At 34.7% G+C, this 14,483-nt stretch overlaps 1 protein-coding gene across 1 annotated transcript in view; it reads left to right on the forward strand.

Moving 5' to 3' along the window:
* The window catches only part of COL24A1 (collagen type XXIV alpha 1 chain), a 423,812-nt gene that overhangs the window by 53,548 nt on the left and 355,781 nt on the right, over positions 1-14,483 (forward strand). Inside the window, exons 6-7 of the mRNA XM_024119550.3 lie at positions 1,492-1,545; positions 4,625-4,678. Of these exons, the coding sequence (XP_023975318.1) occupies positions 1,492-1,545; positions 4,625-4,678 (108 nt within the window). The remainder of the gene's footprint in view (positions 1-1,491; positions 1,546-4,624; positions 4,679-14,483) is intronic.

The following is a 14,483-nucleotide window of genomic DNA, read 5'->3' on the forward strand; positions in this document are numbered from 1 at the left end:
TTCCTGACACTTATCTATACAAGAAATTGTATTTTTCAAAATTTCCATTTATTCTTTATTTTTTTTCTCTCACACTGGAATGTTAGCCTAAAGAGGACAGATAACTTACCTGTTTTGTTCATCCCTATGTGTTCAGGAAGTTGTTCAATAAATTTCTGTGGAATGAAAGAAAAAAAAGTATTCCTGAGTATGTGAAGGAAGACATGACTGTTTCCCTACTTCCCATAGGGTGAAAATAACATTCAGAAATGGAAAATTATTATTAGCTAAGAATGGTAATGAAGTCAGAATTTGAATGATAAAGATCTCAATTCTGTATTTTATGAAGCATGAAATAGAAAAGGAGATATTTTGCTAGTATGCATAATAAGAAAGAAAGAATACTTTACTATTGTACCAAAAAATTTTTGTTGAAACCTAATGTCGTATTTCTCTTGATATATAAAAGATAAAGATTCCCAAAGTATGCAAAATATCTATTTTTATAGCAGAATAAAAATAATTTTGGCAGTTAAAGGGTTTTTTATTTTTGTTTTATTATAAAAGTATTGCATGTACATTGCAAGATTTTGGAAAATATTTAAAGTTGGAATGATGTTTTAAAATTTTGAGAATTATTATAAGCAGTTTTCTTTTATTAAAAACTATTTTCCCATGCTAAAATAGGAATTATAACTCAATATGTCACAAAAATGGAAAAGTTAATAGAGCCTTTATGTAGTTCCCTTGAAGAAGGATGTTTCATTTGTTCTCTACGTCTGTGTCTCTATTTCTGCTTTGCAAATAAGGTCATCTATACCATTTTTCTAGATTCCACATATATGCGTTAATATACGATATTTGCTTTTCTTTTTCTGACTTACTTCACTCTGTATGACACTCTCTAGGTCCATCCACATCTCTACAAATGTATGGATTTGTATGGATATGAAGGGGGAAAGCGGTGGGGTGGGAGGAATTGGGAGATTGGGATTGACACATATACACTATTGATACTATGTATAAAATAGACAACTGAGGGGAACATACTATATAGCACAGGGAACTCTACTTAATACACTGTGGTGTCCTAAATTGGAGGGAAATCCAAAAGGGAGGGGATATGTGTATATGTATGGCTGATTCATTTTGCTGTGCAGTAGAAGCTAACACATTTTAAAGCAACTATACTCCAATAAAAATTAATTAAAAAAGTAAAAGTAACAAGAGTTACCTATAAAAAAAAAAAGGTGTTTCAATTGTAGTATAACTTTATTGATTAGAAAAATCAGGTATGTGTGGGGAATTTCTAGGAATCTTCTCAACATTTAAAATTAAGGATAAGTGAAATATACACTAAAAAGGTAAATAATCCTTGTACATCTCAATTTCAAATACATAATTTTATTCAAGACCATATAATGTGTGTAGCATCTGACAATGCATACAACCAAAGAAGTATGATATATATAGTTTATGTTTCATCAAGTGTTTTATAACTGTTTTATTTAGGGCCCCAAAGGAGATCCAGGTTTTTCCCCAGGTCATGCTGTTTCTGGAGAAAAGGTAATTATTCGTCCATGAAATAAAATCATGGTGATATATTTCAAGCTTTTAAAAATCATTTTTATCTTTTTTAAATGTAGATTTTACTTGATTTCAGACAGAATATATAGATAACGATTGGATTTTAATGAAGGAAGAAATATTTGAAGAATCAAGTAAACAGTATTATCAGCCCAACTTTTCACTTTAAATCATACCATTAATTTTTTTGACTGTCTACTCTGTCATGCCCTTGTGCTACCTGTGAACTAGGAACAGATGGGGCAAAAAATTAGAACAAGATACTTTTGGTCCTAACCTCAAAAATGTTGCTGTTAGTATGGATGACATTGTAAATTCTAATGCCATTTTACACCTTTATTTCTAGAATAGTTCTACATACGTATCTTGTTTAAGTCCCACAGTAACAGTGAGGGAGGCGGTTATCATTATCTTTTTTCTAGTTGGGAAAACAAGATTCATAGAATTTAAGTGGATAGCAGGTAGATGAATTAAGATGTATCTAAGTTTTCTGACTTTCAGTACAGTATGCTTTTTATTTTATCATAATGCGCTCAAATACACATATGCATTTAGATAAAAAGAAACTAATGTTTCAAAGTAAAGATAGCAGCGAAAATCTTTATTAAGAGGAAGATATTGTTTTCCAGTGAGGATGAATACAAGTCAAGTATTTAGGTATATATCTGGGAAGCTTTATTTAGACATGCACTTGATGAATGTGGTACAATTATAGGATGTTTTTGTTTATGTAGTGTACATTCACAAACTTTTAAAATCCCTGAATAATTTTTGTGGTTACTGGGTTGAAATCGTATCCTTTAATTGGTTTACAGAAACTCTTGTAAATGTAAGAAAAATTACATCACATTAATGGATATTATACTAGCAATTAAATCCTCAAATTTGATCTAGAACTGTAAGAATTTCATTGCTGTGATGGAACTGAGTTCACCGAATCTAAATAATTTAGAAAAGGAATGGAAGTTTATTATTAGAAACAGTATTTTCATTGGTCCCTTAATTATTACAAGGAAAAAAATTCTGCAATCTGAGAAACATAAATGCCATCTTTAAAAATCTCTAAATATAAAACATTTGATTTCTTACTTAAAATTTAGAAATTAGACATCCACTCTCTTTTGGTGACTGCTTTAAATAAACTCCCCAAATTACGCATTCAGATTTTATCAGATGCTTATTTTTATCTTCCCTTGTGGCTTCTCTGTACAAAATATAGGGTGGTTCAGTATGTGTACAGTATCTGTATAAAATATAGGGTGATTCAGCCTGAGAGCTGTGACTTGGAAGTATGTCAGTGGGTTTTTTTTTTTTTTAACTTTTTGAGTTACTCATAGACTAACTGTGATCAATACTATATAGGAGAAATATGGTAAGATATAGGATTTAATAGAATGTTTTCATTGAGCTTTAAGTGAAATCCAACTTTCAAAATGAGATATTTTTTAAATGGTAACATTTAAAAACAATTTCTCAGAAATTATATTTACATACAATTAGGTTCAATTATACTGAGGAGGCAGGATATTTATACATATACAATATAAATACAAATAAATAAAATACAAACATTAAATTGGTGTGAGTATTGGGGGATTGGGAAACGATTGAATTTTATTTTCAACATTTAGCTATTTTTACAATAAATATGTAGTCAATGATGAAACAATAAAAGCAATGCAGATTCTCGTCCTTCTGCATGTAATATCCTGTAAGTAACATCTCTCATAGAGCACACCTAAGTGTTTAATTTCTTGTGGGACCTCAATGGCAAACAAAGATAACTTTTAAATAGTGGTCATTTTTCCTTTCCCACAAGACAAGTGTGATATTATTATTCTCATTTTTCAGATGGAGAAACTTTGAAGGGAAATCAAGTGATTTACCCTTGATTAGAGCTAGTAGGAGATGAGCCTCCAGTCTCCTGTTTCCTAGTGCAGTTTTCTTTTCCTTCTATCAGAGAAATGTGTAAAAAAATATATATTAATAAAACACTGAGCAAAAAAACATTAAAATATTAAACATGGAAAAGCACTTTATAGTTAATCAGAAACATCCTTTTCCCTTCTGATTGTTTAATTTGATGACATATTAAAGTAGATAATACGCTGAAAATTTAATAGTGCCTAAATAGTCATTAACGAGTTTATTTAGGGTTATTAACTAAGTACTCTTTTTTTCTTTCAAAGAACATACTTTTTTTTCATGCACAATAACTCTGTCACAGCAGGAAGAGGGAAAGGAACAGAGGCGAAGAAGAAGTGTACCACGAGTAAACTGGTTTAAGATTATACCTCCATTCCACTTTGACATGTTTCATCCTTGTCAGTTCACACAGCCTCCTCTATGTCGTTGTCTATTCTACCCACCACAGACACTCCTTCCCCCCTCACTGGTATAATTTCTTCTTCCTACCCTGCTCGCAGGCTTTCATCACATTTGGGGGAAGGGGTTGGGGTGTGGGGACAGAAGGCCCTAATTTGTGAAGTTGGGTCTGTGAAGTCAAACACACGGTCCTCCCAATAAATTTTCACTGCAGCCCCAGAAACAGAAGTGCCCGTTTCCCTGGTGCATGACGAGAGCCCAGTCCTGCCTCCCACCCCCCAACCCTGCCTTGAGGTTCCACGTGGGAGTCCCATCGGGCTGCAGGTCCTCACCTAGAAGGGCAGGCCTGAGCTGTCCCCAGCTGCCTCACAAAGCACTGGTAGAATTTTTAAGTAGATTCCTTTACATTTTTAAAGCACGGTAAACTTTGGGAAAGATGAGAATTTGGGAAGTAAGTACATTCCTAGAGAAAAGGACATCAGAGAAAAAGAAGCAGGGCCTTAGAGGTGGGGAAGTACTATCCAGGTAATCAGCAGTAGAAGAGATAAGGGCTGGGAGCCTCAGAAAAGGTCTCAAACAGTCCCAGAAACGAGGTGGACCTTGAGCCAGATAGAGGAGATCAGAAATGAATGCAGTAAGATCTGGACGTCCAAGATGAAATCCTGCAGCAAGGAACTCATAATTTTCAGTTCTCTTTCATAATATTAAATCTCTGTTTGTGTTTTGTTCTTAGGGTGATCAAGGTCTTTCTGGATTAATGGGGCCCCCTGGTATGCAAGGTGTTAAGGTAAGATGTAGTTTTACTTTGATGTATTTGGGTGCCATGAGGATCTGGGCGCTCTTCAGGTCCTAAGATCTCATTCTGAAGTTGAGCCCAAAGTCAATGTTTTAAATTCCTTTCCTCAGCAATAGGAATTAGGGTGCTGTCCTAATCCAGGAAAGTGGTGCCCACCAAAGACAGGGTCTTAAGAAAAATAAAAGAAAACCCTTCAGATAATGATGGGGACAAAATTCACATGTAGGAGAAAGTCACTGATAGAATTTTGGAGCTCTCTTTTTTTATTACATTAGGGCAATAACTTCTAAAACTTTGAAGTCACATTGTAACTTTTGTATATCCAAAGTGAGGTACACTTGGAGGTAGGTAAAATACTTGGCTTTTTTAAAAAGAGTTTCTAATTTTATTAGGAAATAATAAGCTCTGCCATGATATATACATGAATGTGAGGCCTGAAGTGTAAATAGAGTAGAAGTGAGGGTTGGGGATAGGTAGTAAAAAATAGTCATATGCATATGAGTTGGCTTTTTCTTGGGTAAAAAGGAATAGTAACACAGCTGCTATAATTATTTCATAAAATATGCTGTGCAGTTTCCTGAATTAACACAAGTGTAAATTCTTCTCGATATATTCAGTTTGTCTTTTTCTCAAACGCTGAGTTGTTGATTTTCTACAGGGGATGAAGAAGATACAAAATTTCTGTCTAAGGTATTAAAGGCCCCCAAATATTGGAGGGCAGTATTTGACTTGATATGGGTGCCTAAATACACTTAATAATGAGCTATGTTGGTGTCTTAGTGTGTCATATTCTTTTCCTCTTGGGAGATTTAGATTGGAGATGGTTTTCTGGCTCTGGTTAATTTGTTCAAATTCCATCTGCCATTTTCTAGGTCCCGTTGACCTTGGGCAGGTTGCTTAACCTAAGCTTTAGTTCCCTCATGTGTAAAATGTGAAGATAATACTACCCACTTCACAGGGAGCTGTTGGGAACGTGGAATGGGATAATCCATGCATTAGAGTGTCAGAAAAATAGCAAGCCGTTAATAACTGTTAACCATCAGCTATTTATCTGGTTTTGGAAAGGATCCTGACCTTGTTTGCTTCCCTTCATAATCCCTTCTACAGGGCACAATTGTAAATTGATTTAAAAGGTTTTGATCTCATGGAGTATTTTTCCTCCCATGACCATACCACACCATTATTCTTATGGCATTTAGACTAGTCTTCATCCTAGATAGTACTTAGAATCTGACAACTCCTTTGAGGTTGTTGGTTGCTTCCATGAAACTGCAGAGTGATCGTTTCTACCAGAATTGGTCTTGACATACAGTCATGAATCTGTCTGATTAATGCTACTTAGTATACCTCTGACTGCTAAGTGTACCTCTGAGGAAACTGTACTGATGAATAGCATCAAACAAAGAAAATCTCATAATATGAAAATTACCTTAATAAATGGTATTTGATATTAAATATACAGCTATTGCATCCTGAAGAATGCCACTGTGTATGAGAGAAAAACAAACTAATCATTACTTTCCAAGGTTAATAATGCCTGTGGTTCATGAAATTAGCGTTCCAGAAAGGGAAAAATTATTGATAAATAAAGCTTGAATCGTGATTGTGTAGAGGAGTATATAAAGAAATACTATAGAGAAAATTTTAAAAGACTGATTTTAACTATTAGAGCAGATTATCATTTTTAACTTTGAAGTTTTGCTTACTTAAAGCGGAAGATATTATCTTCCAAGCACTTATGCACATATTATATGAGCCTTGGCCCATCGGTATTTTGAAATATTGAGAATATATTATTTTTGGTCTGTATAAGTCTAGTAAAGTGAAATAACATTAAGTTAAACAAACTGGGTCATGGATGCATATCTTTCACAGACTTCTTTTCTCTTACACAGTTTTTTAAACTTTTAAAATCTGGCTTGTGTTGTTAACGAGTAGAAACAGACACTGTAGAAGTCAGGGATCTTGCTGTGTTATCGATTAGCAACTATAGCTGAATTTTCTCTAGAGAAGGTTTAGTCGAAAGTATTTAGAAACCAAATTACTTTCTGATAAATGAAGCATCCATGGTTCACTATGCTTTGATAGTAGTTCAAAACAGTGTTGAAATATTTGAGATGATTTTGTAGTTTTTCTGAGAATGCCTTCCCTCTTTTCAGAGTGTGTCTAATAATGGAAACTGTTTATAGATTTTTTAAAAACAAGTATTGCAGGAAACAGACATAGGGGCTGAATCTAAACCTAAACTAATTCTCCACATAGCAGGCTTGGAACACGTTTCCATCACACTACCTACATGCATGTCTTACTTTAATATGAATGTGCGGTAGACTCTTTCTGTTCCTGTGGTTTGTATGAAGGGCAGAAGGACCAGACTGATTATTTATGGAATTTACTAATTTTGGTTCATTTCTTTGAACCACCTAGGTCATTCTCAGAGTTACTTCCTGCAAACAGGATCCATTCTTGGAGTACCTAGAATAAAAGTTCATATTAGTTATAACCTAGGGACTCCTATTCCTTCATCCTTTCAGTTCTACCCCTAAAATGCTGCATGAATTCTTAAGGTCAAGACAAGAACTTAAGGTATTCATTCTGTAAGTGATAAATCTAAGATAAGCCCAGAGAGGTTAAGAGAATTGCTCAGGGTCACTCAGAGTTACAGCAGGATCAAGAGATAATACTTGCTGCTACTGAATCCACTGTGTTTTTAACAGTCTGGGCTTATTATGAAAGATGAATAAGGTACTTGGGATTTGATTAATATGAAGTTTATTACATATTTTATCAAACTATTTTTGAATTATTAATATAACTATTATGGTAAATATTAACAGCTCCTTTCTTATGTGCAATATCATAGTCTATCTGCTGAACCCTGTATCTTTTTATCTTAAAAACAACCCATTGAGACAGATAGTATGTTCAGTGTGTCATAAATAAGTTAATTGAGGTATAAAATGGTTAACTCATTTACCCAAGGCCACATGACTATTAATTGACAGAGTTAGGACTCAAATCCAGGCATCTTTGACATGACTGTGCTCTTAATAACTTCAAATACTGTTTCCCCATATATTAGTTCATTATGCCAATATTTGTTATATGTGAGTTTGATTACTTCTGACTACCTCAAGCATGAATGCAAGAGGAAGTAAAATTTTGTTTTTTCCTGAAAGCCAAGGGAACAAATATAGTTTTGGATGACAGGTAATAATGACATCATTATTCCTTTTCTCTGGAAGTATCTGGAAATATTACAATTCTTTAAGTAACCTTTGAAGTGGCTGCAAGACAGTTGTGTGTAGAAATACTGACAACTCATGGAAACTGTTGAGATAAATAAACAGAAGATTAATATAAAATGTAATGAAAACTAGAAGTAATATTGAGATAGAAATAACAAAGCAAGTAAATCAGCAGCAATATTTTTATTCACTCTTCAGTAGATTTTTTGGTTTGCTTCTGCCTTTTTCCCTTTTATCTCTCACCCCTTGACTGTTTTTTTTAAAGATTAATTACTATATTAAAAATAAGGCTTTTTTTTTTCCACAATAAGGTACAACACAAATAGTGAAAATACAAGCCACAGACTGGGAGAAAATATTTGTAACACATGTAACTAACAAAGAACTAGCATCCAGAACATGTAAAGAATGCACAGAAATCAATAACCCAACAGAAAAATGGGCAGTTCACAAAACAGCAAATCCATTGGTCACTTAATATGTGAAAAGATTTTTAACCTTACTAGGAATAAGGGAAATGAAAGTAAAACAATGAGGTATCATTTCACAATTGTCAAATTGGCAAATATTTTAAGTCTGGCGATACCTACTTTTGGCCAGATGAGATACAACAGGAATTCTCCTTTACTGCTGATGGAACTGGAACAACCACTTTGGAGCACGATTTGGCATGTCTAGGAAAGGTGAAGATGCAGACTGCCTAACAGTAATTCTGCTCATATGTATATATCTTAGAGAAACTCTCTAACACACATACACAAGAAGAAATTTTAAAATGTTACTTGCAGCATTGTTTATGAAAACAAAACAGTAGAAACCCCAATATATTTAAATTTTAAAAGGATATATTTTGATAGATTCATAAAATGTAACACTATGCAGCAGCTAAAATGAACAAACTAAATCTACCTATTTACGGCAACATGTATAAATCTCAAAAATATAACATCGACAAAAGAAGTAGCCTCAAAGCATTTGTATAGTATAATATATATAAAGTTCAAAAACATGCAAAACTATAACATTATCATAACAACTTACAGAAATTTATTCTTTACTGAACAGTGAAACACTGTATTTATATAAAAGTATAAAATCATGCATATTAAAAAAAAAAGATAATGCTTCTCTCTGAAGAGGGACAGATAAGAATGAAATCAGGGGGTTTCACAAGGAAAGGCCCTTGAATTTTCTCTTTTAAAAAAATCTGAAATCAATATTCACACCTTGACTTTTTTTTTTAAAAAACCAGTATTACCACTTTAACAAGCTGTGTATTTCCCCAGGTTGACTGGTTACATTGCCTCAACTTAGCCACCTTAATATAACTCTTATTTACCTAGGAACTGAAGTATGTTTTCACTTCCCACGAAATGTTTAAATTTGTGCCAAAAAATCAGATAAGTTAGATCCAGAGTGCATGCTGCGTTGGTTGGAACACAAGAGTCATAATTCTGAGCTTGGACTCCAGATGAATTTTTAAATTGGTTTTTAAATATAGCTGATCAGTTGCTACATTACTATTGAAAGTCTGCTTTTTAAAAGTGTAAGAACATTAACAGCGATTTCAATTGAAGAAATTTTTCTGGGATCAAGAGGATAAGCCAGATGGGAGCGGTTAAGCACATCTTAGCATGAAGGTATAACTCAGAACAATTGTGAAATATGAGGCACACGTTTTAAAACAGATTGTTATGAATAACGTATGGCAGTATTTTTCTGAATGTCAAAAAATTCAACTACTATACTTTTAGTAATAATTATAAATCAGTGTGAATTCTTATTCTAGTTTGATAGAATTATTTCAGTTAAAAAAATCTTTCCATTACATAGGAGGTACACAGTTAACATCTTTATAAAGTTGGAAGGGAAAGAAGAGCTGAAAAAAATCAAGTGGAATGCATTATGATTTATCAGTCACTCAAAACCTATACAGCTTTTCATAATCTATTTAAAGCAAGGACAGTACTAAGGAAGTACAGCAATACTGAATGTTGATGAGAACAACAATAAAAATAAAATCCGTGCCTGGAGAAAGAAATAAGGGGAATTCTTATGTTCCATAGTTAACGCTATAGATCATCTTCTCACCTGCCCAAAATTCCTGTAAAAATCTGCAGAGCTACATTTTACTTTGCTTGGTTCGCAGTTCAGGCTTAGTACTGAAAGTCTAACATAAAAGCTTGTGCTTAGGGGCTGTGCTGTCACCACTGTGACCATCTACTCTGCACTCTGCCATTTCCACTAGTGGAAGGGGAAGCTAAGAACAAGGCAACACACACTGAACTCCCTCACAGGCAAGCCAGTGGCTACCAAAGTGGGTGTACTTTGTGGGACTTGGAAAACGTTCCTTCATCCAAAGCTTTTTTCCTCTTGTGACTGACATCCTAACATTAATGATAAATTCATTTGGCTGAAAGTATTTCAGTTCCCAGAAGGTTTTAAAAAAAATGTCTGTGTCCTCAGAAAAAGCTGTTATCGGTCATTAAGCACCATTTTGAGAATTAGTTTGTCATACTCTTTTTCTCCACGAGAACTAGTTGAGAAGGACTACAACTAGAGTTGATGGGGCCAAGGTAAAAACTGAGTACTAATTAATGTAGGTTAATGGGTCAATATTGTGAGGAGTTTGGGACCGAGGTGGGTAGGAGTCTGTTGTGTGCGTGAGGGAAGTATGTTCCATGAAGAAGGGGAGGTGGGTAGAATAGAGAGGTCTGTGTGGTATTCATTCTCTAATTTAATTCTCTTCAATCTCTCCAGTTACCTGGGATCATTCTTCTATTTAATTTTTTGAAAACAATTAAACTCCCTATTCTTAAAACTTCAGGAACTTTATTGCCTTACCTCAAGTAGTACTTACATGTTCATGGTTGTTGATTTTTTTTTTATCTCATTCTGAATTCTTGCTTAAGGCTTCTTTTTCGATCAGCTATGGGTGTCGTACCACTATTTCTCTAGTTTGCCATAGGTTACCCTGGTTATTTTGGCCAAAACATGGCTACAAACCTTTGTTTGTATTCCTAAAGGCATTGCTGACATATGAGTCCTGTAGTGTTTGACAGATTTTATTAGATACTTGGAATCACCTGATCTGTAAAGGAATGCTATTATTACATTACAGAAAAGGACAATTTAATACTGGCTTTCAGATAACAGTGCAGTAGCAGTGGGCTAAAGGGAAATAGATGAGTGATTTAGGAGTCCTTAAGTGCAAGGTCTATATTTTTTCACTGTGGTATTTCAGCCCAGTTAATGGTACATAGCAAGCACATATTATTAGTCAGTGAATGAACATTGCTGCTCGAAAGTGTAATTCACTGTGCCCTTTCACCTGGTGCTAGTGGTTATCTTCCTCCCCAAGGGCTGCTTCTCAAGTCAGTGACCCTTCTCACCTGTCTTATTTTGCCTAGGTCCTCTGGCTCCAAACACGCTTCATCCCATTTAGGTAGGGTGAGTAGAACTAGTTAATCTGCTACTAATGTCTCAGTGATGTTGCCTTTCACATGATCATGTATAAGGTTAGCCCACCTTTGCCTCAGCTTCCTGAGACTAGACAGAAGCAAAAGATACAAGGAAGTTGCTTCAAACAAAAGAGCAGTTTTGAGATAAAATTTGTCACTAACTCTGGAATGCTGCAGTTGTTTTAATCACATCCTTTTGTCCTACAGTTCATTCAGGAAACCAGTATTGGTAGACAAGGTATAGTTCCTGCCTTCAAGTAGCCTACTGTCTAAAAAAGGAAATAGATACTAAAGTAAATCACAAAAGTATATTATGCTATAACAAGTGCAATGATTAAGATGTGAAAATTTTTATAGCAACGGCTGAGGGATCCCTAAACTTCTTGGCACTGGAGGTGGGGGAGTTTTTAGAGAACAGGGAAAGAGGCAACATCTGAGCCGCATCTTGAGGATGCAAGTTATCCTAATGATACTATAGTTAGTAGACATGTATGCTGTTTACAGACAGGTGATGACATAAACCAAGGCTTGGAGGCAAGAGCATTTCCCTGTTTGGGGGTTATGGAGTGTTAGGCAGGAGGTGTCAGGAGATAAATTTTGAGGGATATTCAGGGGTCAAATTATAAAGGAACTTGTATGCCATGGTAAAGCATTTATCATACGGTAGAGAGCTACTGAAGGATTTTAAGAAGGAGAGTGCCAGAGGCAAATCATTTAGTCTCCAGAATTTCTTTGGCATTTTTGTGGATTCTAGAGACAAATGCTCCTACCTTTCTGAAACCTAAAGTTTATGTAAGGAGTTCCAAGATAGAAAAGCAGAGTGGCAATAGAGAAGTTGTCTTATGCCATAGGGGATACTTTCTCATATGTAGGAAAAATCTTTATCTCAGTGAATATAAGTCCTTCGCATTTAGTGGGGGAAAGAACTGTTAAAAGAAGAAAACCATTTATATATGAAGTTGACAACATAGAGATGATATCATTGAGAATCTTTTCAATACATATATACAAGCATTCCTCGCTTTGCATGGTTCCAATATACACAAATTTCACTTAACACGGTTTAATTAAATAACACCAGTCTCCCAAAAACATGGTTCAAATTAATCACACTGTGATTAGCTGTGTAAAGTATAAACTTTGCTACTGGCTCTTCAGCTTACAAGTCACTACATGAATAGTAAATGTGCATCAAGATCAGTGATCGGTCACATCATTTCATTCAGAATCTGTTGGTGATTGTACACAACACATCTGTTAGTTCATGCACAGACAGCAGAGTGTGTAGCTGTCTTGCTTCCTTCTCTCTGATAAACTCATGTGGCATTTTACGCAAATGGATAATCAAAAAAAGTAACTGGCCAACAAAGATGAAAAGTACAATGAAATAAAGAAATAGCGATAACACAGAAATTGAAATTAGAATCAAATATAAATGGAGTTATAGAAGAAATAGCTGATCCTGGGGCACTGCTGCCATTTGAGAGACTCTACGTATGCAGACAGAGGAACTTGGTAAAGGCGAACTTGTTTTTGGCAAATTTTTTGACATAAGAGGAAAGGGTTGTGATGAATAGGATAGACATGTCCCAGAGGAGGTTACAACAGCAAAAAAACTTCACGTTAGAAGAACTCTTGGAGCTATTTCATGACATTGAAAGTGCAAAGGATGAAATGGTGGGAGCTGACCCACACTTAGAAAGGAGTATGACAGTTTGCCAAAACATAGAATATATGCTTGCTCTGTATGGTTATTTATACAAGAAAAGCAGTATTCAAACTACTCTTCATGAATTTTTTCTAAGAAATGGAACTTTAATTTCTCACTGTTTCTAATGTTTTAAATTACACTGTACTAAATTAATATTTAATATACATGAATGTGAGGCCTGAAGTGTAAATAGAGTAGAAGTGAGGGTTGGGGATAGGTAGTAAAAAATAGTCATATGCATATGAGTTGGCTTTTTCTTGGGTAAAAAGGAATAGTAACACAGCTGCTATAATTATTTCATAAAATATGCTGTGCAGTTTCCTGAATTAACACAAGTGTAAATTCTTCTCGATATATTCAGTTTGTCTTTTTCTCAAACGCTGAGTTGTTGATTTTCTACAGGGGATGAAGAAGATACAAAATTTCTGTCTAAGGTATTAAAGGCCCCCAAATATTGGAGGGCAGTATTTGACTTGATATGGGTGCCTAAATACACTTAATAATGAGCTATGTTGGTGTCTTAGTGTGTCATATTCTTTTCCTCTTGGGAGATTTAGATTGGAGATGGTTTTCTGGCTCTGGTTAATTTGTTCAAATTCCATCTGCCATTTTCTAGGTCCCGTTGACCTTGGGCAGGTTGCTTAACCTAAGCTTTAGTTCCCTCATGTGTAAAATGTGAAGATAATACTACCCACTTCACAGGGAGCTGTTGGGAACGTGGAATGGGATAATCCATGCATTAGAGTGTCAGAAAAATAGCAAGCCGTTAATAACTGTTAACCATCAGCTATTTATCTGGTTTTGGAAAGGATCCTGACCTTGTTTGCTTCCCTTCATAATCCCTTCTACAGGGCACAATTGTAAATTGATTTAAAAGGTTTTGATCTCATGGAGTATTTTTCCTCCCATGACCATACCACACCATTATTCTTATGGCATTTAGACTAGTCTTCATCCTAGATAGTACTTAGAATCTGACAACTCCTTTGAGGTTGTTGGTTGCTTCCATGAAACTGCAGAGTGATCGTTTCTACCAGAATTGGTCTTGACATACAGTCATGAATCTGTCTGATTAATGCTACTTAGTATACCTCTGACTGCTAAGTGTACCTCTGAGGAAACTGTACTGATGAATAGCATCAAACAAAGAAAATCTCATAATATGAAAATTACCTTAATAAATGGTATTTGATATTAAATATACAGCTATTGCATCCTGAAGAATGCCACTGTGTATGAGAGAAAAACAAACTAATCATTACTTTCCAAGGTTAATAATGCCTGTGGTTCATGAAATTAGCGTTCCAGAAAGGGAAAAATTATTGATAAATAAAGCTTGAATCGTGATTGTGTAGAGGAGTATATAAAGAAATACT

The sequence above is a fragment of the Physeter macrocephalus genome, chromosome 4 (genome assembly GCF_002837175.3).
Source record: "Physeter macrocephalus isolate SW-GA chromosome 4, ASM283717v5, whole genome shotgun sequence".
NCBI lineage: Eukaryota > Metazoa > Chordata > Mammalia > Artiodactyla > Physeteridae > Physeter > Physeter macrocephalus.